This window comes from Neofelis nebulosa, chromosome 1 (genome assembly GCF_028018385.1).
Source record: "Neofelis nebulosa isolate mNeoNeb1 chromosome 1, mNeoNeb1.pri, whole genome shotgun sequence".
Classification (NCBI taxonomy): Eukaryota; Metazoa; Chordata; class Mammalia; order Carnivora; family Felidae; genus Neofelis; species Neofelis nebulosa.
The window spans coordinates 216,715,240-216,742,675 of NC_080782.1; the positions used below are offsets into that span (position 1 = coordinate 216,715,240).

General features: G+C 41.0%; 1 protein-coding gene across 8 annotated transcripts in view; it reads right to left on the reverse strand.

The window, feature by feature from the left end:
- The window catches only part of ENOX1 (ecto-NOX disulfide-thiol exchanger 1), a 579,844-nt gene that overhangs the window by 204,322 nt on the left and 348,086 nt on the right, over nt 1-27,436 (reverse strand). For 7 of the 8 annotated variants that reach the window (XM_058684407.1, XM_058684417.1, XM_058684370.1 and 4 more), the window contains 2 exons: nt 26,871-27,014; nt 25,872-26,009 (listed from right to left, as the gene is read on the reverse strand). In XM_058684407.1, coding sequence (XP_058540390.1) covers nt 25,872-26,009; nt 26,871-27,014 — 282 coding nt within the window. The remainder of the gene's footprint in view (nt 1-25,871; nt 26,010-26,870; nt 27,015-27,436) is intronic. The other variant, XM_058684361.1, reaches the window with a different exon arrangement.

Genomic DNA, 27,436 nt, shown 5'->3' on the forward strand with positions numbered 1-27,436 from the left:
CTCTTAAGGACTGAGGACAAACTAAGGGTAGATGGGGGGTGGGGGAGAGGGGAAAGTAGATGATGGGCAGGGAGGAGGGCACTTGTTGGAATGAGCACTGGGTGTTGTATGGAAACCAATTTGACAATAAATAATGTTAAAAAAAAGATTCGAAAAGATTCATTTCTATGAGGCTGCCTGGGTGGCCCTCGTTGGGTTTGGGCTCTGTGCTGACAGTGGGGCACCTGCTTAAGATACTCTCTCCTTCTCCCCCTGCCCTTCCCCTGAGTGTGCACGCTCTCTCTCTCAGAAAAAGTTTGTTTCTATACAACAAAGTCACAGAAAGTGAAATTAAGAAAGCAATTCCATTTACAATTGCACCAAAAAGAATAAAATACCAAGGAATAAACCTAACCAAGGAGATGTGAGACCTGTACTCTGAAAAGTAGAAAACACTGATGAAAGAAATTGAAGATAACAAACAAATGGAAAGATATTCCATGTTCATGGATTGGAAGAACAAATATTGTTAAACTGTCAATATTACCCAAAGCAATCTAGAGATTCAACGTAATCTGTATCATAATACCAATAGCATTTTTCACAAAACTAGAACAAATAATACTAAAATTTGTATGGAAAGACAAAAGACCTCAAAATGCCAAAGCAATCTTGAGAAAGAACACAGCTAGAGGTATAACAATTTCAGATATAAAGATATACTACAAAGCTGTAGTAATCAAAACAGTATGGAAATGGCACAAAAATAGACCGATCAATGGAACAGAATAGAAAACCCAGAAATCAGCCTACGTTTGTATGGTCAATTAATCTGTGACAAAGGAGGCAAGAGTATACAATGGGTAAAAGTTTTTAAGTAAATGGTGTTGGAAAAACTGGACAGCTATATGTAAAATGATGAAACCAAACTACATTCTAACACCATACACACAAAAAAAAACCTCAAAATGGATTAAAGATCTAAGTGTGAGACCTGAAACCACAAAAATCCTAGATGAGAACCCAGGCAGTAATTTCCTTGACATTAACCAAAGCAACATTTTTCTAGATATGTCTTCTAAGGTAAGAGAAAGCAAATGATTGGTTTCCCGAATAAATGATTATAATCCCAAATAAATGATTGGGACTACCTCAGAATAAGAAGCTATTTCACAGCAAAGGAAACCATCAAGAAAACAAAAGACAACCTACTAAACAGGATAAGATATTTGCAAATGATATATCTGATAAGGAGTCAATATCCAAACTTATATATGCAACTTATACGCCGACATACAATTTTGCAACTCAACAATAACAACAATAAAAACAATCTGATTTAAAAAATGGGCAGAGGGGCTGAATAGACATCTTTCCAAAGAAGACATATAGATGGACAACAGACACATATGTGATAAGATGCTCAACATCACTCATCATCAAGGAAATGCAAATCAAAACGATAATGAGCTATCACCTCACACCTGTGAGAATGGCTAACATAAAAAAAACACAAGAAAAAAATGTTGGTGAGAATGTAGAAAAAAAGGAACCCTTGTGCACCACTGGTGGGAATGTAAATTGGGATAGCCACTGTGGAAAACAGTATAGAAGTTCCTTAAGAAATTAAAAATAGAAATACCAGGTGCCTGGATGGCTCAGTTGACTGAACGTCCAACTCTTGATTTCAGCTCAGGTCATGATCTCACAGTTTATGAGATCGAGCCCCACATCAGCCTCTGCACTGGCAGTGTGGATCCTGCTTGGGATTCTCTCTCCCTTTCCCTCTTTCCCTCTTTCCCTCTGTCTCTCTCTGCCCCACCCTCACCCTCAAAAATAAATAAGTGTTTAAAAAAATTAAAAAATAAAAAAAAATAGAAATACCATATGATCCTCAGGGCACCTGGGTGGCTCAGTTAGTTAAGCATCCAACCATAGCTCAGGTCATGATCTCACGGTTTGTGAGTTTGAGCCTGTGTGGGGCTCAGAGCCTGGAGCCTGCTTCAGATTCTGTGTTTCCCTCTCTCTCTGCCCCTCCCCTGTTCACATTCTGTCTATCTCTCTCAAAAATAAACATTAAAAAATAATAAAAAAAGAGAAGTATCATATGATCCAATAATTCCACAGATGGTAGCTATACTTTAGAACATAATATATATAAACTTGTCAACCCCTAAGTTGTACACCTGGAATTAATGTCACATTGTATATTGACTATACTCAAAAAACAAAAAAAAGATTTGAAAGTTTTAAATAAAAGCAAGATACTTTTCACCCATCTTATTAGCAAAGACTCAAAATGTAATAAATAATAGCAGTATTAGCAAGGATTTGAGGAAGGGACCAACAATATGTGTAGCTAAGTCAATTATTTTGCATCCAAAGAATATTTCCTGACATGAGAAACTGTCTTTTTCCCCTCCTGCTAAGGAAAAGTAAACCAAATTTTTGATAAAAAAATTTGATAAACCAAATTTTTAGAATCAAATATATTTGTTTATACATTGCATTTGCAGAAAAAGTGACTTGAATGAAATACATTGATATAAGTAGTGGTTATTTCTGAGCCTTCAAATTACAACATTTTTTTTTCACCTTTAAGCTGTTATGTATTACATTTTTAAAAATACTATTATGCTATTAAAGTTCTCCTCTGTGCACTCCAAGTTCCTTTTTTCCCCTTTTATTTCTATCTTTGATGATAAATGAATGAGTCTGGATTCACATTACACATCTTTCCTCCTCATTACCAAAACATGATGATGATGTAAAAAATTTCTTTGTAGCAATGTTGTTGTTGTGTTCCCAAGGGGCTTATTTAAGATTGGACAGATAGGCCTACTGGAAAAGTTAACTCTATACAAAGTAATTTTTAGAGCTATAAGTCCAGTTCAGCACTGGTAGACTATTCTATGATAAAAGAATGAAGAGAACAAAAATTACATTACTATATTAACATATTGTTTTTCCCAAGCAAATGATATGCTTACAAGGTGCTTCCCATTCAGTAAGTCTATAACTGGGACAAACTGATTGAAACTAATGTTTGCCAAAGAATAATATTAATAAACGACTTTTTGTCACCATTGGCTTGGAGGTAAAATTTTTAGCTTTTTGTTTGGATAGTTAAAAAATTAGAAATAGGGGCACCTGGGTGGCTCAGTCAGTTAAGCGTCTGACTCTTGGTCCTGGCTCAGGTCAAGATCTCACACTTGGCGAGATCAAGTCCCACATCAGGCTCTGCGCTATTAGCATGGGGCCCGCTTGGGATTCTCTCTTTCTCCCTGCCCCTCCCCTGCTCTTGTTCTCTCTCAAAATATATATTAATAAATTTTAAAAAAAATTAAAAAAAAAATTACTTGTAGGCATTATAAATTAAATGGTAAAAGAACATGGCGTCTTGGTGATTTGTTTTGGGAAATGAACTTCGAAATTTCACTTCCTTTAGTAGATAGAAGTTTTCCTAAGCTGTTCTTTTAAAATGTTTAGAACCGATTCTTAACTCACTGTAGTTTATTCCGCAAAGCAGCTTTTCACCATAAGCTTTCAAGTTCCTAGTAGGAATTAGAGTTCAAAAAACAAAATGTGCTTTGACAACCTAAAATCTAGGAAAAGCTTTGTGAAACACCTTTAAAAACAGAATGTTAAAATGTAAACCCCAATGGGTTTAGAAGCAGGAGAAGGAAATCATATGAAGGTCTGAGACTCCTCTAAAGCTAGTGTTCCACTGATGCTTTTTCCTCCCGGCACATATTTATCGTCTCCTGTGTGCCAGGCATTGTTTTTAAGAACTGGAAGTATAACTTGGAGCAAGATAGACTAGCTGCCTACTGTCCTGGAAACTCGCCTCCTACTGGGATATAAACAAACCATAAGAAAGAAGTTACTTCCCAGGAGTGGGTAGGGATGTAAGGGTTACCTGCGAGTGGGAAAGAAGGGGAGGAGGCCATTTGGCAGGTCAAGGAAGGTCTCTCTGGAAATGTGACTTTTGATTTGAGTTTCTAGTAACAAGGAGCCAGGTTGTGGGAAGTGGGAAAGTCTAGGTGAGCAGGTTCTGGACAGGGGGATGGGTAGAGCAAAGCCCCAGGGGAAAGGACAACTTTAGTAAATTCCAGGTGTAAAAAGAGGCCAATGTGAATGGAGCCTGGTGGGTGAGGGTTATGGTGAAGAGATATGATCAACAGCAGGGGACAAATCATGGTTTAGAACAATGTCCCAACGGCCTTTTCATCCCCACTATTCAACTAGATAAATCACTATCTTTTATGCCTATTGACTTCCTGCCTGAGTGATCATACAGAAGTGTTTTAAGGTTAAAAAGAAAGGTTTGAACACCTCTGTTAATAGCTTTAATTCTATTCTAACTAATAGAAGATATATAGACACACACATATACATACGTAAGCACATCTGTATACGTGATTTTTTAAGCACACATTTATAAATATATGTAATATAAAAATATATACACATATAAAGATATACACACACATACACATACACAACACAGATAGACCCATACATCCAAGTGCTTTTGAACATTTGACAAGGATTCATACCAGAGAATCAGTGGCTTAGAAGTCCCAGTACAGGGGGTAAAATTGAACATCCATGATTTGGAGGTACTTTACGCCGGGAAGGCAAAGTTAGCCACAGTTGCGTGGAAACTCTCCCCCAGCTGGTGAAGCTCGGTATGTCAGCGAAACCAGAGATTCTGGACAAAAGACGCATGAATGACGCGAGCAGGTACATTCTGAAAATAGCAGCGCTGGAAAATGCTAACATTGGAGACAGAGTCAATAATAACAATGAAGGCTGCCAGGATTAAGTGGATCGGTGTCACTTAAGAGACATGATCTAAATAGAGGAGAAATTTAACCCACTGTGTGGGCATGCCTATGGTATTTTGTTTGAGGAGAAACTAATCTTGTTCATTGGAATATGCTAGAAGACTCAACAAGAAGAGACCATTAGGGAAAGGGACCTACGAAGCACAGCAGAATGGTGGAAAAACAATAATGTCTGCAGGCGAAGTATAATAATACATTTGGTCTGCCTGTTCTGTGTTCTAGGAACACAGTGTTCCTAGTGTGTGGAAAGGCTACAGTGCTTCTTACACTCCGTTATCTTTTGGGGTAAAATCTCTTTGACAAGGGGTTCAGTTCAACACAGCTGCTAATATTAATTATGCACCTATGTGTGGCCAGCACTGCTCTGGGAAGTGTCTACTTACAGAGTAAAACCTGAAGAGAAAAGGCATTGCGTTAACATCGCCTTACCGGTGGAGTGTATCCATTTTACAAACTCTTAGAAGCAAAGCAAATAATGGAAACAAATTGACTATAGCTCAGGGTCAAACCATATGGTAAGAGCAGTAATTGCCTTGGGGTGGGTGGGAAGGGGCAATCAGGGAAGGCTATTTGAATGACATGGGAATTGAGGTGCCCTCAAAGAAGCTGGAAGAATTTAGATAGGCTGGGAGGTAGGGGAAGGTGTTTCCGAATCATTAACAGCTCAGCAAGAGCAGTTCAATCTGATCCAACTGTGGGCCTGGAAATATTGCCTAATTATTAATCAGCAGGTGAAAGAACAGAAAATAAACCTCTGGTGTCACTGCCAGGCTTCCATCTGGCTACAGCCCCATCGGGAGGCCCTTTAAATGATGGTTCCCGGGCGATAAAAAGGCAACCTCTTTCGCTTGTACTAAATTAGCAAAAATAATTTCAGTAACACCCAGAGTCAGCAAGGATGCTAAAACAAAAACATTTAGGCATCTCTGAATATATATTGTATATATAAATATATATTCAGTATAAATTGTGAAACCCTTTTGCAAAGTAATTTTGTGATGTCTCAAGAGCAACTGAAAGGGCCCTATCGTCTGTTGACTGGAAAATGATCCTGAAGAAGTATTCCAAATGGGAAATAAAGATACTCAACAGCGGAGTCATTCATACAGTTTGACAACATCCCAAAGACTCCCCAACAGGGTCCTCAAAGCGATGCAAAGAGATGTGTGACGTCATTTCTCACCCATGGAGGGAGTAAAGATTCAACTGATTTAAAAATACCCACTATCGGTGTGAGTTGTAATGTGGGTTCAGCTTTTGTAGAAGACAACTTGGCACTGTCAAAACGTTAAATACACAATTCCTCTGAGTCCGTTCTAGAAACTCAGAGATGCAAATGGTCAGATAATTAAAGTGTATAACGGACTTCACTCATCCCAAGGCATCTCCTACTCTCCTGTTTTAAATTTCGTAATACACAAGCCACTCGATCCTTGAAAAAAAGGATAGTGAAATGGGTATTACTGGTAGGCCCATTTTCTAACAGGGAACCTAAAGGTCACAGAGATTAAGGGATTCACCCTTACTGGCACTAAGTTCAGATACCCAGCAAGGAGAAGTCAAATGTTTTACTAGTTTTCCCCAGTGAAAATGGTGGGAATTTCACCAGGCTAAGTATAGTCATCTTGTTTATGTGCAAATACCTCTTTGTTCAGGCGTGGAACTGTATTTCATGGAAGCAAACCACTAGGGTCTGGGGAAGTAATGGCTGGGCTGGCCTATTCTTTCCTGCAGGATTACAAACAACACTGCTTGCACTACATTTGGAAGTGGGATGGTGGAGAGGGGAAGGAGAGAGGGTGGAGAGAGAGAAATGATTTGTTGGTCCTCTGACCTAGCATGTGACCTAGCAAGAACAAGCAAAAATAACTTGTATGCAAATATAAGATGCAGCGTGAATGCTTAAAAGGAGGTGAGGACTGTGAGAGGTCTATTATTCACAAGTATTGCATGTACTCGGACAGCAGGTTCCAACAGGGAGGTGAGGCATTATTATTTCACAGCAGGAGAAATGATAACTCTCGTCATTTCCAAAAGCCATGTGAACTGCAATGGGCCTCACAATAATCCATTGATTAGCCAAAGTAAATATTTAGAATGAGTTACAGCACAAAGATAGGAAATCAAGGTAAATAAGTGAGCTTTAGACATGGAAACTTAACTCTTCAGAGGGGGGATTACTCAGAAGAGAGAAGCGGTGTCGAACCAGATGGCTGGGTCCAATACTATCTTCTGTGGGCACATGTAATCGTTCTCTTATTTATCGAGGAAAACGTCTGTAAAAATTCAGGAATTATATACAAAATTTTGGCAAGGACAAGACTGTGTCAATCAATAGTGTATTTCATTTTGTGTTTTAAGACCCTCCCTCTCGGTGGCTCGTCATTTGATCCTAGACCCAAGGTTCACTATTTTTCTGCACTTTAGTGTCACGACCTTTAATATGTAAAGGAAAGCTTTACCCAAATCAGGAGGTTTGGGATTCTTCCTTTACGTTCCTTTACATGACATCTCCAAAGACTTCTTCCTATCGAAGGGTCTGCTTCCAAAAGTGTATCATCGTCCCAGTTTGTCTTAAATTTTGTCTTGAGCCCATATTCCCCTCAAGTACCTCTCAATTTACCTGCTCCCTTTCTAGACAAACATCTTCGAAGAGTTGACCCTACTAGATGTTTCTGCCTTTCATCTGTCATTATTCTTTTCCTTCCTTTCCCCCTTTTTTTGAAGGGGGTTAAGTAGTTGGTCCAAATTTAAATATGAAACAAAAATGACAAATAGTGAATCCATTAATATCATGGAGGTACTATTACTTAGAATAATCTATTTTCTTTGTGTAGCCCTGTTTAGCTTTTCAAAGGGCCTCCCTAAGCACCATCTCACTTGATCCTTATAAAATATCATTCAACCTTTAACTCCCAAACCTGGTTTCTACCTCCACAACTCTACCCAAATGATCTCCCTCACTATAGTCTTTTCACCTGACCTCTCAGAAGCAATCAATCTTTCTACGATGTGGCCAAGATACTGGCTCATACGATATTGCGCATTTCTGTTTTCCTTCTAATTTTCTGGCTGTTTCTTCTTCTCAAGCCCCTTATGGCTTCTTCCCAAACTTTATTTTTTATTTTTTTAATTTAAAACATTTAATGTTTATTTATTTTTGCGAGAGAGAGAGAACAGAACACGAGCAAGAGAGGGGTAGAGAGAGACGGAGACACAGAATCCGAAGCGGGCTCCAGGCTCTGAGCTGTCAGCACAGAGCCCGACGTGGGGCTCGAACCTGCCAACCACAAGATCATGACCTGAGTTAAAGTCGGATGTTTAACTTGACTGAGCCACCCAGGCGTCCCCATCTTCTTCCTGAATTTCAAATGCTGGAAATGTTCAAAACCTGCTCTTACACCTGCCTCCCTGTCTTATCTTTATGCCACTTCCCTCATATACATGGTGTAGAACACAGACCATGTTCTACATGTGGACAAACACAGATACGTGTGTTTGTAGAAGTCTGGCACACAAGTGCCAGGCATGAATATCTGCCTCCTTCACATCAGCACTTAGATTGCTCGCAGGAGCACAAACCTCAGACGCGTAGATCTGACTGTGATACTCCCTATATCTGCTCTTCCTGTGGGGCTCATTTCAGGAAATGCCGCCGCCATCTACCCAGTTGTGCCAAACCTGGAAACTTGCGATTCAACTTGATTCTCCCTTCTCTCTCATTCCTCTCTCATCTAATCAGAAAGTCCTGAGGCCTCAACCTCAAAAATATGTCACAGATATGTCCTCCTCTCTTCGACCTCACTATCATCCTCCTACTTGAAGCCACACTGGACCCAGCGCCCAGACTTGCATTGCCCTCTTTGATGACTCCATTGTTTCCACTTCCATCCCATCTCAGATCCATTCTCTCTTAACATTCAAATTCAACCATGGGATCCCTCTGTTGAGTGAGCGAGTGAACGTATGACCTTCGATTCATCTTAGAATTAAGTCCAAATTCTTTCTCAGGGCCTCCAACCCCATCTTCAAACACCTCTCACACCAGTCTCCATCCCATCCGCTAAACTGGCCCTACAGTAGTTCTTCAAGCAAGTCAAACCCCTTCTGCTTTTAGCATCCTCTCAGACACTCTTCCTTCCCCTCTTTTCCAGAGCTGGCTCCTTCTCACCCTCAGCCATCTGAGCTGGAGTTTTGTCTCCAGAGGAAAACTTCTTCTGATTGCACTAAGATCCATGGTGGGTCCCCCCTGTGTTCTCTATCATTGCGGTATCCTACTAGTCACTCATAGTAATTGTTGCAATTTACAATATATATGTATTAAGGTGTTTATTATCTTTCTCCGCTGTCAGAGTATGACCTCCACGAGATAGAAATAACTTTAGTTCTCACAGTGAAAGGTGACCAACAAGTATGGAAGGAAAGAAGGAAAGGAATAAAGGAGAACAGAGAAAAGAGAGGGAGAAAGGAGGGAAGGAAGGAAGGGAAGAAAGAATGGATGGATGGATGGATGGATGGATGGATGGATGGATGGATGGCGGGTGGATAAACAGACCATAAGGAAAGGATGAATGCGCATGGTCTCAAAGGGAAAAGAGTAACAAGAATGAGAAACGAAACAAAGAAAAGTTAAGGAGACTGATTCTAAATGTGAAGAAATGAGCGTGCTTCATTAATGTTACCAATATTTCGGTTGCCATGTGAAATTATTAATAGGCTTTTCCTTTAAAGTACATACATTTCTTCCAGTAAATGATAAAACTGTTAACTCTTCTGCATAAGCAGCCAAGGTTAGAGTTTAGTTGTTTTCCCTTATAACCAGTCAATTTCCTTCAATAAAAAGTATGAGGGCACTCCTAAACTTGGCATGTTCTTCACCATGCATGGAAGGGGATAGGCAAGAGACCCTGAGGTCTTCCTCTCAAGCCTATCAAAACTGGAGGAAACAGTCAAGATACATTGTTCCGTAGAACTTAACTAGACCTTCTGCAGACCTTTATCTCCCCATCCATAAAATGAAAGATCAGGGGTAGCAGAAAGTCTCCTTCACGTTTCTACTGGTGTTGGCTGTTTGGAGCGCCGTGCTGGGATATAAGGACATATCCTACTACGGTAGGAAAGAAGGCTGATAATCACGTTAGCAACGTCTGCCATGAGCACGGGAATTGTGTAAGACACACCTGCCACTGTAGAGCAAATTATTAAGGTTTAAATGAAATATCCTATCTGAAATCTCTCAGAAAAATTACACACTAAATATCAGAATGATAGGCTACTATTCAAGACCTTTCTAACTGCCAAATCTTATTTCTACCGAGTTGGTGTTATCATCTTCCCATATAATGGATGCCATATCATACTATATTTTTAATTATCCGTGTTTCAGTTATTTTGCCCCAAGTCTTGTTTTCAGGTTCTCGTGAACATGACGGGAATAAGCGTGGCCTTATTTACTTTTCCTTCCTAAGCATGCAGCCCAGCAGGAGGCTGTTTAAAACAGACCACTTAATTTACTCATTCAAAGAAGGACCCATCACACACTGACTTAGCAAAGCAAGGAACAGATGTTGCACTGGCTCTTTTCCTCGGTTTGAGCACAGGCTCTGGGGAACAGCAAGAGCTTTGCAACGAGAGAGGTAGGTGAGCAAATGCACATTCCTGCATCCTTCCTCCTCTTATTTTTATGAAGTCCCCCGATTTTCTCGAAGGAACTAGGAATTCACGAAGCAGATTTGGAATTACACATAAAAACAAACAAGACCGTTCACTTAAGATTTCATATGGTCTTTAGCCCATTCCTTTACACTGACAGGAAGAGCAGATATGAAACGTCTCACATTCTTCCTGAGCTTGACTGAACTGAGACTCTCCGATTTCTAGCATCTACACTCTTGCTCAGCTTCCTGTTTGCCTTCGGTTACTGGTTATTCCGCAGATGCCACTGCTGCGTCAAAGGCCCTGACACTCGTAGGAGTATGTCTTGCCCTCTCTTGCAACTTGTTTCTTTAAAGCCTAGAAAGACTCAAGTTCCTTACGATGATTCTCCTACATGACTCGGGTGGCTATGTGTGTGATTAACTCTGCAGGTGCTCTCTGGATAAGGAACAAATACCCAAACAAACAAACAAACAAAAAAACAAAAAACACCGTCTCCACCAAAAAAAAATCACCTTAATTATAGAGATACTCTTCCTGCGGTTCCTGTTCAAAGTTATTATCCTGCTTTATTTCCTCAAGATATTAACTGGATGCTAGTCACTTTAGCATTGCGCATATTAATGTCTCACATTCTTGATTTTTAGGGTTTTCCTGAATTACAGAATTTCAGAGCATTAAGGAACCCCAGACACCTTCCTTTGACAGTTGGGCATAGCAAGGCCCTCATAATCTGTGCGACTGGCCCATGGTCACTTGGCCACCATGTGGCAGAGCGGAGGAAGAGTAACACCAAGCCTCCAGGGCCCCGGAACTCTGTTTCCTATATGCTTCTCTTACACCGTTGTGCCCTTCCTGGTTTTCTCTGGCCAGTAAGGGCCTGTGACCCACTGGGCTCCTTCCTCCTTCCTGCGACCCACAACACCTCTGGCCTGCCTCTCTCTTAGCCAAGTCCCAGTGAGGATGACATAGATATCCAGACAAGGATGAAATCATCGCCTTCCTCTATTATTTCTCTCAATTGCTTTTTTCCCCAACCCATGACTAGGCAGTATTTTCTCACAGCTGGGGATGAACAACTTCAAAAAGATGTTCTCAAATACACAGTTTCCGAGATAGAGGCCACTAAGTTTTGAAAATATAAAATGAGCATTTTTGAGTGATTGCACAGCTCATAAAAATGTCTCTGGTTAGAACGTCGTCAGCAATGATTCACTCTGTGTGAGGGTCCCCTGTGGAGGCTTTAGCTGCCTCACATTAGAGTGTTGAGGCTTATTTTTCCTGCTGAGATAGAATAAATGACTAGGAGGCATTAACTGATGGAGGTCACAAGAGTCCCATCCAGGAAGGGGAGGAATATTTCTTTAAAGACGCCCTTGTGGCTGGAAGACATAGCGAACTTGAAGACTATAGTATTTCTCCTTCCCCTTTAGAATAAAGTATCCCTTTGCCCCACAGGCATAAACTTTCCGAAGTAAAACTTCAAGGTCAAAACTGTGACTTCTGTGATAACAAGCAGATATCCCTGACGAAGAGGAAAGTGCGGTTTATTATAGCTCAAGGATACGTGTCTCAATGCCCAAGACATCTTCTTCAAGATAAAGCCTGATTTTATTTTATTCTGTTTTGTTTTATTTTATTTTATTTTTGTTTTTTTAGAAATAAAGAGAGAGAGAGAGAGAGAGAGAGAACTCAACTGGGGGAGAGGGGCAGTGGGGAGAGAGAGAGAAAGAGAGAGAGAGAATCCTAAGTAGGCTCGGTGCTCAGCATGGAGCCCATTGTGGTGCTCGATTCCACAACCCTGGGATCGTGACCTAAGCTGAAATCAAGAGTCAGATGCTCAACCAACTGAGCCACCCAGGAGCCCCATCAAGATGAAGCCTGATTAAACGAGATTATGCACAGTGCTTGAGCATTGTAGATACTCAATATATGATTTTCAAATTTGCATCTGCAGCTACCATTTAGGTACTTTTAGTCTCAGCTACTTTATAAAAACATTTTCAGTTGTAAAAACGGCATTGTAGTTAAGACCACAGAAATTTAGTATCAAACAAGTTTCCCTGCTCATTTCTAGGCCAAATGGGGTATTTTCTTCTTCTCCCACCAACGTAGGTCCTAAAGTCCTTCAAGGAGTTGTGTTCTCAAATTTTCATTTGTAGTTTCCAGGGCCTCATGTTTCAGGTCTGTGGCCCTAAAATCTACATTTCAGGGAATAATGACACAGATGATCAGTGGAAAATACTTTGAGTAACACTCAAAGAATAATACTCAAATCTGGGTGCCTCCACATGGCTTGTAGAGGAGAATGGTTGTCACTGCTTCTAGGACACAGGAAAATCAGGACAAGGGAACCGGTTTTTCACAGGGGCCAAATCTTCCTTTTTCAGTGCATTTCAATATGGAGTCATCCAAAGTCACTCTTCTCTCCTTCCCTGCTCCTCCCTAACTGCTGTCCAGTAAGGGGCAAGGGAGCTAACATATCTGGATCCCTACAGTATGTCCCATAGTTTGTATCATCAGATGCTGGAAGCTACAATTCTCTGATGTCGATACCATTATATCTCTCTTTATAGACAAACAAACTCAGGGGGGTTAAATGTAATTTGCCCAAGGTGACATGGCCAAGGGAAAGAGCCTGGACTCAAACCCAAGACATTGGGCTCTAAGTCACCATCTGCCTTTTGCAGGGACAGTTCATCAGTTTCTAGGGAAAATAATTTTTCTTTTGCAAATACCATGGAAAGGGTCCCTATTTATGTTACTGGCAAATGCTCTTTTCTCCTTCACACCTTCTAACCCTTCCAACTCCCCGCTTGCCCTCATCAGCTCTTTCCATACGATCCACCCCCTTTCCAATGCTCTACCACAATCTTATAGGACTGTGTGTCCCAGCTCCCACCTGCTCTGCATTCTGTTATTCCCAAAGAGTGAATATTTAAGTTGACTCAAGCCCATCTAATCTGTGTTAACTGCTGAGAAACTCACAGTCATTTTTTTCCTTTGGGAAAACCTTCTTACTTGCCTTTAGACTGAAATGTATATAATCTCCCGATATTTATGATCATTTTTGGTTACTGACATTAGCTAGGGGCAGGTCACTTACCTGGTCTTATCCATAACAGTCTACTTTATATTACCAAGCTATTCCTGGTTAAATGTTAGTACCAATTCCAGATCACCAGACCATAAGTCCTAAACTCATGAGGCTTAATGGAAATCTCTGGATTTATTATTATTATTTTTTATGTTTATTTATTTTAAGAGGGAGAAAGAGGATGTGCACATGAGTAGGGGAGGGGCAGAGAGAGAGGGAGAGAGAATCCCAAGTAGGCTCTGTGCTGTCAGCACAGAGCCCATCACCAGGCTTGATCTCACCAACTGTGAGATCATGACCTGAACTGAAATTGAGAGTCGGACACTTAGCCAACTAAGCCACACAGGTGCCCTGGAAATCTCTGGATTCTAAGTACCCTGAAAAATGATGTGCATAAAAATTAAATAATTGCTATTTTAAAGTTTTAATGTGATATAAAAAAATCTCTATGATTACTCCTCCTCCTCCCCCCCCCCCCCCCCGCCAATGATATATTTCCACCTAAGATATTTGTAAGTGTAAAGAGAGTGCTGGCCTGAGACAAAAATCTAGGAAATCTTGCTTCAGTGATTTTTCTCCAAATTCTGATATAGTGGAAACAGCTTAGGTGGATAGACCTGTATTTCAATTCCAGCACTACCTCCCTCTAAGTGAATAACCTGGGGTAAGTTAATTAACATCACCCAAGCTCAGTTCCCTTATCTATGAAATGGGGTTAATAATATTTAGCTAGCAGAGGATTAAATGAAGCTAGATGTTTACTGTATTTGGTACATATTAGGTATTCAGGAATTGGTGGATTTATTACCACCTTTTTCAGCATCCCTACAAAAGTCATTCATATCATAGCCAGAGATTTACACTGTTTATGTCCCTAGGGCATGTGTGTGTGTGCGCGCGCACACACACACACACACACACACACACACTTTAAAAAGACTTTGTCTGAAAACTTCTGTTTCCAGCCATGAAGAAGTAACAGCGATAGAATCTATTCTCCTGCTTGAAGCAACTTGAAAGTCAGACAAAATATATGAAATGACAGTTTTTGGGCAATGGACAACATCAAGTACAGAACAATGATTATTGAGAGAAGGGAGACAGGTACAGTAAAAGCTATGATTGTCCCCGTCTACTGTCTAGAAAGTTTCCAGGATTTAACTCAAGCACGAGAAACCCAAACAGAGGCAGAGGTATACCTTAGTTTCAGTGTTTGGGAGGCCAAGGCAGCTGGAAATTATAGGGAAGAGCACTGCAGAGACAGGCCCTAACCAGAAAGATAGCTCTGAAAATCTTCAGAATGTTCCCTTCAAGTCTTTGGCTGAGTATTGATCAGGTCTGCGAAGGAGATTCCAAGACTGAGGCAAAAACTGTGGGTAAGGAGCAGGTAGAACTGATTCTGAGGCTCACAAAAGGGCTGAGAACAGATCCAGTTTCCAGTAGCCAGACAGGGTAACTCTTAATATACCAGAGCAGTGTTTCTAGAAGTATCTTGCCTCAGAAGTGGCATAAATTATCTTTAGTCTATCTGAAGGCTGCTCCGGACCCACCTACCTAGGCTAAAGAGCAAGCCTTGAAAGGATGAAAGTATTTCTAAGGAACTTAATGGCATCTCAGAACAAATGTCAAAAATATTTAAGGAAATTAAAAAAAAAAAAATCCAGCACCTAACAAGGTAGAATTTACAATGTCTGGCATCCAACGAAAAATTCCTAGGCATGCAAAGAAGCAGGAAAATATGATCTATCATGAGGACCAACAGAAAGACACTTAGAGAGATCGCAGACAACAGAATTAGTACATAAGTGCACTAAAACAGCTATCATATACCCCATCCATATGTACAAGAAGGTCAATGAAAGCATAAGCATGATAAGGAGAGATGGGGAAGATATATTTTTTTTTAAAAAGAAAAGAAGTAATCTGGAAAGATAATGCTCAATTACTCGAAAAAGAAATCACAGATGTCAAATAAGGGGCTGATGGTTGTGGCTACCCTTCATATCTAACCATGATTAAAAACATAAAAGCTATACTTTAGAACAGTCTAAGGACCAGGTAAAAGTAACTTTTCCAAAATGTATACATCTTTATGTAGTTATTTATATAAACGAATCCACCCAGACATGCATTCCACTACATGGTTACTGAGCACCCATCTCCGTATTTGATGACAGAGGAAAGACAAAGATGAAACATATGATTCTTGCCCATATAAATGGATAGCCTAGCACAGTCTATTAGATAAACGATAGCCTAGTTATATAAGTGCACAGTGTAATATATCTACCACTCAACAACATGGTGTGTAACACACAGTAAATGATAAGGCCCAGCCCAATAAAAGGAAACAAGGCGTAAATGAGAAGTCACTACACGATGATTCCATACTTACAAATAAAAGGGCTTGACATTAACTGAAAACAAAAATGCAATATACGGTAATGTGCCTGTACGTGTGTATGTGTGTGCACGCTGGATAGGAACATACAAATTAATTTTAATACAGGAATTTAACTGTTTGATCTTTCTTCCTGATTCCAGCTGCATTAGAATGTCTACTATGGGGGCAGGAGACAATCCGTTTTCCATTATGGAATGCAAATATTTCCCTTTAGCTCATGTTGCCGTTAAAGATACGAAAGCATCTCTATTCTAGGGGAAGAAAAGGAAAGCAAGAAAATTAGGGAATGTGTGTGTTTGTGATGTATATGCACATCTTCATGTGATATATTTGCATGTAATATGCATATAGTTACTATACCTATACATATGTAAATACAGACAGTTCTTTAAAAATATTTTTCTCTAATTTTAGTCTAGAGGGTAAGAAAGTGACCAGTGTAGTTCAAAAGGCCGGTTGAGTTAGTTGGGTAGCACGTATACCAGGGTATGACAGACCAAATAAAGACTAAGCTAATCAAGAGATGGAAACTAGTATAAAATAAAAAATATATATATTTGTTGTGGCATAGACAGGAAGAACAGAATTACACATTCATAATTCAGAAAAAGTCAATCCACAAAGCGAGTGGATTTATGTGCTTCATTGCATGGGGGAGAAAAATGACTACACTTCAAATGACTAGATCATGTTAGGCAAGCATTTGAAAAGGACTTTCATTTCATGACATCTCTAGTCAACAAAGATACACGTTGTTGTCACTTGTGGAGAGTGATTTGAGGACAAGCCTTGATTCGTTTTAAGCGATACCAATTACCTTATATAGCACACAGCACAGGAAGAAGCAAATATTTTTTGGAAACAATTTGCTACAAATTCGCTCATCTCCAGAAATACCGTAGACACACACGTCATGTACCGAGCATCGGGATGAGAGCCCTAGGACGGATGACAGCCATGTTTCCCCTCAGCACTTGAGGCACCCCTCAATGCCTGGCGGGTGGGAGGTGCTCGGTACTCTGGCCCCAAGTGCGTATATCCAGGCCGTCTACCTCATTCATATCTTTCTGGACTTCCAGCAGTCTTTTGGATGTATGCCCACACACATCCCATTTTCATCTCCTTGCAAGAGCCAAGCTCCTCTTGCCCCAGGCCTTTGCACGGGGCATTTTATACTTTTAGAATTCTCTCAGCTTCCCGGATTCCCCTTTTCTTCCCTCCTGCTACCTGGTAAGCTTGAATTCATCTTTGGGCCCTTAGCCTAAATATTCTTTGGAGGGACTTTTCTGAATAGCCTCTAATGCCTCCAAGTGAAGTTGGGCTCCCAATCCCTCTTACTGTAACACCCCACGGTTGTTGTCGTGAAACAGGCATTTACGCATCTGCTTCTTTAAAAAATATGAATGCTCCACAGGAATGTCGCTTGTCTGTCATATAAACTGCTGTTTCTCTAGGGCCTTGTAAAATGTGTTGTACATTTTGAGTCTTCTGTAATACGGTAGGGGAATGAGCGGACATATCAATGTACTGTTCTAATGTCCTGGGGAAGAGAGGGTAGATAACTGTGGAATGTGCAACTGAGCTGTCAGGAATACATGTAATTGGGTACATAAATTGTGAAATCTAAGTCGAGGGCCCTATTTGTTTTCTGATGTTTGATAATGAGAAATCTTCCGGCAAGATGGAAAATAAAAACAAAAGAAGACTCTCCGAGCATCATCGTTTAGAGAGCCTCGCTATCACACGCCAGGCTATCTGTATCCCCTTAATCATGCCCGTGTCAGGGAGTGCCGCCAGTAACATGTGAAGGGACTAAAGAAAGGAAGTTTGCTGGCTTGAGTATTATTCTCCTCTCTTTAAAAAAAATTTTTTTTAACTTTATTTTTTAGAGAGAGAGAGAGAGACAGAGCGTGAGCAGGGGAGGAACAGAGAGAGAAGGAGAGCAGAATCCGAAGCAGGCTCCAGGCTCCGAACTGTTAGCACAGAGCCCGACGCGGGGCTTGAACCCACGAACTGCGAGATCACGACCTGAGCCAAAATTGGACGCTTAACTGACTGAGCCACCCAGGCGCCCCAAGTGTTAGTCTCATCTTAAAAACAAGTATGTAGGATGGTTATCAACAGAAAGACCATCTGAGTGTCTCTGTAAACTGATGAGATGGTTTCAGGAATAGATTCTTAGATTACATTTTTTAAATCTCTGACTACTTCTCCAATTGCAAACCTTGGAGCCCACCAATGGATAGGAATCCAGTGGGTCAAAAGAGAGGAAACAGAGGAAGCAGATACTTGGAGACTCAGTTGTAGGTTAGACTGACACCTGAATGAGCAGCTGAGGGCTTATGTATAATTTCACAGCAAAAGTATGACTGGGGAGAAAGGAGTCAATGACCGTCCTTGTGCTATGACTGCCAAAGCCATATCCCTGTCTCCCCTTCTGTCATTAGCTCTAGACCCTCAGATCTAACCGCTCACCACATTTCATTTCCATGGGTTCTTCAAACTCAACACATGCGAAAAGAATCTTGCCATCTTCCGCAACCTGTTCTCTTCCAGCCTTCTGCGTCTCAGCACTTGACCATACCGTTTTACACGATTTCCCAAACTGGAATCACTGCTGATGACTCCCCTAACATTCTGAGGACTCAGTCATCAATTCCTATTGTTTCTAGAATCAAATGTCTCATGGGTCCCTTCACTTCTCTCCATCTCCACTTCCATGATTATTACTGTCATTAGTACCTTGCATCTGCATAACTGCTATGGCCCTTTGACCTCCCTGCCACCAACCATTCCACACGCCGTCCATTCTCTCTAGGACTTACAAAAGTTCTCCGTTAAAATGCAACTTTAATCGCACTAGTCCCTGCTTAACACTCTTCGGTGACATCCTATAGCACCCTTTATCTCCTGGTGGCAGAACCACTCATCATGTTGATTTGTATTAGCTTATTCACTCTTCTCTGTTTCTCCCGCTAGGCGCTGAAAGGTCTATGTCTCCCTATTCCCAGCATTTGGCACAATGTCTGGATCAATAAATCCCAGTTAAGAGCAATGCTCCAGGAGATGAAAGGATTTAACACATGCCTCCTCATATCTGGGCATATTAAAGAGGATCAAGGTGTTCCTGGGAGGATTAACCAACCCAAGAAGGAAAGCAGAAAAAATATTCTGAGCCAGCAGAGAGGAATTAAAACGAGTGGAAGCATCAGTGAATGGAAGAGGGGAAAGAGAGGACTGTAGCCCAACCTGGCCTCCCCATGAGTTTTAAAGTTGATCTCTTCTCAACTTCTGGCAGTAACAGAAGCAGTGACGGTGAACTCAAAGCTTTTAAAGAAGAAACAGGTGCGAGCCAAGGGACAATCCGTGTTCACAGATACTTGTAAGAGGGAAGAAGTCTTTTACGGGCTCTAAGTTAATCCCTTATGATAACGCGTGTGGCGCTGTCTTGGACAAAGTCTTTCCATAGCTAATAAGGAAGTGTGATGCCTTTTCAGAACACGTATTTGAGATAACACAAATGGCATGTCAAGCCATTTGGGGTAAAAGATATCTACCAATCAAAGTCAACGACAGCTAAGGAGAGATACGCAGATGGGCTTTCTTTTGATAAACTGCCCTACGTACTTGTTTTTAAGAGGACAATAATACTCAAGCCAGCAAATTTCCTTTCTTTAGTCCCTTCACATGTTACTGGCGGCACTCCCTGACACGGGCATGATTTAAGGGGATACAGACAGCCTGGCGTGTAATAGCGAGGCTCTCTAAACGATGATGCTCAGAGTCTTCTTTTGTTTTCGTTTTCCATCGTGTTGGAAGATTTTGAGATCAGGAAATAAAATTTCAAAAAGTTTAGAGAAAAGCAAGGTAGAAGCTCATGGCCAGAGAATATCCAGGCAATATTACCAATCCCCACGTAGTCCTGGGCAAGAAACTTAAAAACTGGGGACTCAGCTGCTGAGTTTTCAGCTCTTCCAACTGATGATCATAACTTTGGAAAAGAAGCTGGGATATATAGGAAGGGAGCAGCTGGTCACACAGATGGTGTCAAGGCTCATGATCTGATATTCCGGATTTGGGCTGATGACACCCATGGCGGGGGCTCCTGGAAAGTGACAACACGGATCAGAGAAAACTGGCAAGAAGGCTTTAGGCAAACTCTTGACCATGAGAGAATTATTTGGAAACCTGAGGTTAGGTAGTAACACTATTCAGTGAAAACATAACCCAAGCCGTGTGCCAGATCATAGACAGGATATCATAAACAGCATAGAGAGACGGATGGTAGTGGAAAAGGATGTCCCCAGCTGATGGTGGGAATCTGGTTTACATGGCTATTCTGGTGTCTCATCAGATGCCAAGAGATTTTTTTTTTAAGCTAAATTAAGTTTGGGGAAGCCCGCATGCTACATACTACTCTTTGAAAGTATACATTGGATACGAGCATAGTAAAGACTTTGAAGAAACTCACAAAGAAAGCAACCTACCTGTTTTATTTTATTTTAAGTTTATTTATTTTGAGAGAGAGAGAGGGGTGAGGAGGCAGAGACAGGGGAAAAGGCAGAGAGAGAGAATCCCAAGCAGGCTCCGCATGGCCTGCACGGAGCCCAACGTGGGGTGGCGCTTGACCTCGGGGACTGTGAGATCATGACCTGAGCCTAAACCAAGAGTTCAATGCTCAACTGACGGAGCCACCCAGGTGCTCTGCAACCCACCTGTTTTCATTTTTTTTAAATGTTTATTCAATTTTTTTTGAGAGAGACAGAGTGTGAGTGAGGGAGGGGCAGAGAGAGAGAGAGGGAGACACAGAATCTGAAGAAGGCTCCAGGCTCCAAGTTGTCAGCACAGAGTCTGACACAGGGCTCAAACCAATGAACCATGAGATCATGACCTGAGCCGAAGTCTGACACTTAACTGACTGAACCGCAATCTACCTATTTTAAACCCAGAGTTTGCCTTGGCTATTAGACCACATAAATACTTATATGACATCCACTTTACCTAACAACCCCAGGGCACTGGTGTTCTAACAGATCAGTTTAGAAAACCTAGATCTATATCAATGCACCAAGTGTTGAAATGCACAAAATTAAAAGTTCCAAAAAACTAAAAGTAGGAGGAATAAAATAAACATGAAACAATAATATAAGGAGGTAAATATCATGCTATAGATAAACCAAGACATTGAAGTATGGGATTTAGGGCTGGAGTAAAACACCATAATGGTATATTTTAGATAAAAGAAACTGATTCAATATGATGATCTTAAGCAGCACATGATAGGAAGAAGGTAGCCAGGCAAGTTCATGAGCATGGGGCTGGAATCATGGTGGGAACACGGGGGGATGGTAGAGGGGAAGAAAACGGAAGAGCTGTAACTGTGGAAGCCACAATAACACATCAGAAAGGTGCAATGGGACAGTGGTGGGTGATCTGATCTCCCGGGAAAACTTTTTGATAAAAGCAGAGGATGTGAAAAATGTGTGCCTTCCTTCCTTTGCTGATAATTTTAATCTCTCAATAAACAGAAGTACTGGTGGAGAATGGGATTGGGTGTCAGTTCAGTTTTAACAAACATGGGAAGAGTAGTTGGTCATTTAGAAATATCAGAAACTTTGGGAGAAGGCCAAGTGCTTGTAAAATCCAGCCTCTCCATAATCCTGTCAGAGACATTTTAGAGGGGATTTCTTGGAAGGAAGCCTACACTAAGTAATCTTTAAGCCCCTTCTGAGACAGTAAAGACTGCCTCTCACATTCCACAGGCACCCCGAAGAATTCCAGAGGCGGCTGCATGTGAACTGAGCAGGAAACAGCCGTCTGTGACTGCCTTGAAAGAAACAAACAGCATTACCCATGCAGTCCAGTAAAAAGAGCATAAGAGATGTCATATAAATACTCCATAGAGCTGGAAGGACTGAGACAATGTGGTGCTGGAATAAAGATAGATCAGGGGTACAGAACAGATACTTCAAACATGGGATAAAAATATGCATAAGAATGGAATGTTTGATAAAAGATAAAAAAGATAGGTAAAAAAGATAAAAGTAAGCCAATGGAGGCCCAGAAAACTGGGAATACATATCAACTTCTACGGTGGGACAAGCCTTTTCATATTTAGAAATGGAATAAAGAACTCATAAAGGAAAAGTTAAACATTTTTTTTTTAAAAAAAAACAACATTAAGAGGCAAAAAAACAGACTATATAAGTGTTTTTAGGAAACATGAATTCCAAAGATTAAAATGCTTAATAATAAATAACCAAATGTAAACCAAAAAGGTTTGAGCTCTGTGTGATAAATGGATACAGTATGAAAGTAATCTATTTACAAAAGAGGAAATACTAATAACAGAGGAGGTAAATAATTTACAAAGGGTAGATATAAAAAAAAATGAGGGCAAAATCATAGGATGCCATCTTTACATATCAAATTAGCAAATAAATGTTAAATACATAGGCATATTTTGGAAATTAATGGCCCAGCATTTAACAAGAAACTTTCAAATGTTCGTTTCTTGTGATCTGCTAGTTTTACATACAGGAGTCTATCCAAGGACAGTAATTCTAACTGCTGAAAAGCTCTATGCATGGAAATGGTTCACATAATATTACCTGTTTTAAAAAATGAGCAAAAGAGGAAGGAAGGAATAAGAGTTAATAGTTAATGAATGCTTTCTACGTGTAGGTGCTATGTGGTTATCGCATGTAAACTATCATATTAAAATCTCGCAACAGTCCCATGAACTAGACATAATCACCATTTGACAAAAAAAGGTAACATGCTTCTCTATGTGCTTGAAGAGATTAAATTCTCCAAACAAACTTGCCTTCTAAGAGTGAAACAATGGAAACAGCCTAAATGTAAACACTAGGCTGGTTAAACAAATTGGAGGTTTGTTCAATGGATTATTTACATGTCTTACATATAAAACAATAAAATGGAAAAACTAATTTAGGACAAGGTGTTAATAAAAATACACAATAGAGTATTGAATGTGATGAAAATGTTTCCGTGGAAAAAAGACTGGAAGAAACTGCAGACACACTAAGTGAATAAAACAGAACCCGACCCTGAGAAAGTGTCAACAAACGGGGTCAGCTGGAGCCCCGAGGAACCACGTGAAGTACAGTTCACCTGGCAGAATGCAGAAATGACGAAGGGACACCCAGGAAGGCCCTGAGAGGCTCGAAAACAGTTGAAGCAGTCTGGCTAGTACAGGAGATAGAGAACGTAATGCAGGGCGGATACGGTAAATCTTCTATAACGAGCAGGGGCTGTAATTCTTTTCATGGTAAGTTGCCGGGAAAATCATAAATTGGTCATGGTTAAAATGTCACAAGACTCAAAATCATAAAGAAAAAATAATGAATTATTGAGGTTGTGGCTTAGTCTGGAAGTTACACAACATTTTCTGACACAAGTGGGAGGTGGAGACAAGAGCAATTTCTGCTAGATAAGCATTTCAATTAGGCAGTTGGGAAAATTTGGGTGGAAAAATGCAAATCTTTACTCTCGAGTTAGTAGATGGAAGTATCTGCCTGGGTAAGCTTTTGGGAAAAGGGGTCTGGATCAACGCATGTTCAGACCATGGAAAATGGCACTGCTTGGCCAAAATGAACAAAGCAGGAGACTATAGATGCTGGAGACGATGTGGAGAAACGGGAACCCTCTTGCACTGTTGGTGGGAATGCAAACTGGTGCAGCCGCTCTGGAATACAGTGTGGAGGTTCCTCAGAAAATTAAAAATAGACCTACCCTATGACCCAGCAGTAGCACTGCTAGGAATTTACCCAAGAGGTACAGGAGTACTGATGCATAGGGGCACTTGTACCCCAATGTTTATAGCAGCACTCTCAACAATAGCCAAATCGTGGAAAGAGCCTAAATGTCCATCAACTGATGAATGGATAAAGAAATTGTGGTTTATATACACAATGGAATACTACGTGGCAGTGAGAAAGAATGAGATATGGCCCTTTGTAGCCACGTGGATGGAACTGGAGAGTGTGATGTTAAGCGAAATAAGCCATACAGAGAAAGACACATACCATATGGTTTCACTCTTATGTGGATCCTGAGAAACTTAACAGAAACCCATGGGGGAGGGGAAGGGAAAAAAAAGAGGTTAGAGTGGGAGAGAGCCAAAGCATAAGAGACTGTTAAAAACTGAGAACAAACTGAGGGTTGATGGGGGGTGGGAGGGAGGGGAGGGTGGGTGATGGGTATCGAGGAGGGCACCTTTTGGGATGAGCACTGGGTGTTGTATGGAAACCAATTTGACAATAAATTTCGTATGTTGAAAAAAAAATTTAAAAAATGCAAAGAAAGCATGTGACAAAAAAAAAAAAAAGTAAACGTCACTGCTGCACATATATACACAGCACGCACCAGACTAATCCTCAACTCAACGTGAGTTTTATACTTTGGAGAATTTCATAAATATCCTAAGAATACTGTTTTGTAACTCAGTATCTGACTCTCTTTTTTCTGTCTCCCACTTGTCGCTGTCTCCTGTCTTCTCTCCTGTTCTTTCTTGTGATATTAAAAAAACCCATATGTATATATTCACATATATGCACGTGTGCATGTACATATATATACATATATATGTACAGGTACACACACACATAAAACTTACTGTAACTAGTTTAGAATTTCCTATCTATGGCCACTATTGAAAAACAATAAAAACAACAACAAAAACAAACAAATGCTTGGTCAACTCAGCACAAAATACACAGGTTTGTGGGGGCGGAAACTACCTCTCCAATGGCGACTGCTTTCTACTTGGTGCATACCATCTACCCTCATCTGACTTGACGGGCAAAAGTGAATTGTTCCTCTGACGTAACAACGACCATAACATAATAACTGACTGTCACCTCTCCATTGGAAATTCTGGGAGGGCAGGGACCATGCCTGGTTTGTTTATAGCTGGAGCACCCACACCAGGACAGTAACTCAATAAATGTTTGTTGAATGAACAAATGAGCAAATGAGCGGATACTGCAAGTTTTATGTATCTTTCCGGACAGCCCAAGTCCTACTCTTCTGAGAATATCTTCTCTTAGAGCCCCAGTGATTGACCCTTCTGGAAATTACTACATTATTGGCCTGTGTTACCACTTCACACCTGATTCTACACATTATTCTAATTGCTGGGTTTTGTTGTTGTTGTTGTTGCTGTGCTTTGCAATTTAGGGAGACATGGTCCTCAGGAACACTTACGTATGTATATATCTATTCTCTTCCCCGGAGTATTTGTTCCACAGCACACGGAAAGTCCTCAATAAAGATGTATTAAATTAAATGATGAAATCTTTTAAACGGCCTTCTACTTGGGGACATTTCTAAACATTTTCCCTATTGAATGCATCGTATTATGATTCCAAAGAGTGACGGGAAAAATGTGGACTAGTGTCAGTTGAGTTGAATTTCTAGTTCTGCCTCCGCAGTGCTGGAAAAGCCACCTGAATGCTGGCCCTCTGTTTCCCCGTCTTTGAAATGTGAACATTCGTAAGCAAACAAACAATATCCACCTGCCTCAAAAAGACGACTGTGGAATCAGATGGCATAATGTAGGTGAAGGAGTTTTGCAAATTACAAAGCAAACGTTAGCTCTTCTATTTAGCAATTTAAAACATGAAATTGATATCGCAATGCCACAGATGATATATATTACACATGGCTTTTTCTGAGAATAGCTGTCGGGCAGGAGAGCAAGGTGATGAGGAAAAGAATCTCAAGCACAACCTGCCAGACAAATCCCAGTCATAAACATGCCCCATGTTGACTATGCTCAACACTTGCGTGTGGGTAGATTACTGGACACCTGTCACCAACACCCTTTGGTACTGCTGCGAAGTACCTTGAAACCCAAGCTTACCAGACACAAGCTGCTGTCCAGGCAACCCCACGGGAACCATGCCCAAGTTATTCATGGCGGTGGCCCAGGCTGTGGGATCGGTCACGGACATGTTGAGCTGGGTTGTGTCTATCGCTATACTCCCCAAACCATCAGCTGCTGCGGGGAAAAACAAACTGTGACTTCCAGTCAACAGGCAAGAGTGTTTGTTTTAAAGGAGATCACATTGCTAGAGATGCGAGACTTCACTTAGCACATTCCCCAACCACGCGAAAATAAAGCACTGTAATCTACAGCAATGTTTTCTCCAGACGTAAACATAAAGGGTTTCCAAATACATTCTGGGAGGAAACTTAATGACATGTAGTTTGTGTTACACACAGCATGCCATTAAGGAAGCACTCCTGGAAAAAAAATGGAGGAACTGCTTCTTTCTCTTAGTGAGACAACATGAGTTAAGTTCTAAGGTGGAGAGGCAGAACAGGACCACTCCTTTGGTAAGGGGAAAAAAAAGTCAATTGGTTCAGTAGACTAAAAATAAACGCCATCATCAATTTCTGAGTAGAATTTTGGAGCAGGCACACCTTCCAGCTATTTAAAAGAATTTTTAAAAACAGTCGCCAAGCAGCGACTCAGTTCGGTCCTAACTGAATTTATCAGGGTTACCTTGTAACATACTCTTTCCTTTCTAAGCTTTTTGTATCATTCCATTATGGAAATGCAGGTGTCTGCTTAAGATGACTCTTCCAAAATATTTCTTATAAGTTCAGACTTTCGTCAAAACCAAATAAACAAATAAATAACATTAAAAACAAAGAGCACAGGGCCAGAAAAAAAAAACAACTCAGCAAAACATGTGAAATTTGACTTAATGATTTTTGATGTATGCTAGTCCCATGGCCCGGTTTCTTTAAGGATTCCAGGTTCCCAGTTCAATGCCTATTTTCACGGCCGGGCAAGCTCTTCCCCTAAGAACTCACAACGCCTTGTTTGTGTCCTGGGCGGGCCACTGGCATTTACCTGCAGCCATCATCTGAGGAAGCTGCTGGGGACACCGGCTGATGCTTTCCACGCCACCTGCATCTACGACTGAACTATGAGCATCCTTGGGGGCAGGTGCGCTCTGATGGCTGAGTGCAGGTTCCCCACGGAGGTCATCGGATTCTGCAAAAGGGGAGAGGAGGGTGGTGAGAGATCACGACAGTTAGCTGAGGGAGCCTTTGAGGAAAACACTGTTGTCTGGGCAAAAACCAATGAACAACAAAGGACAACTTCCAGTCACAGACTGAGACTCAGGGAGGGGCTGCTTCCTGAGCCCCGGGCGGCCCAGCCGGTCCCTGCCTAGGTTTGCCCTGGGTGCGCTGGGCCGGCCAGCTGTCAGCTCACCTAGAGCCACGCTGCCTGAATAAGCAGCCCCTTGTGCAAGCGGCCAGGGCCTTCCTTGCCTCCTACTGAAGAGACTTCACAGACGGGGCTTATCAGCCCCGGCACAGCCTCTTCCACTCACTACACATCAATGGAGAGGGCAGACTCGGGGCTAAATATGATTTTCTTTAAGTTAAAAAATTAATTGATGTTGTTATTTT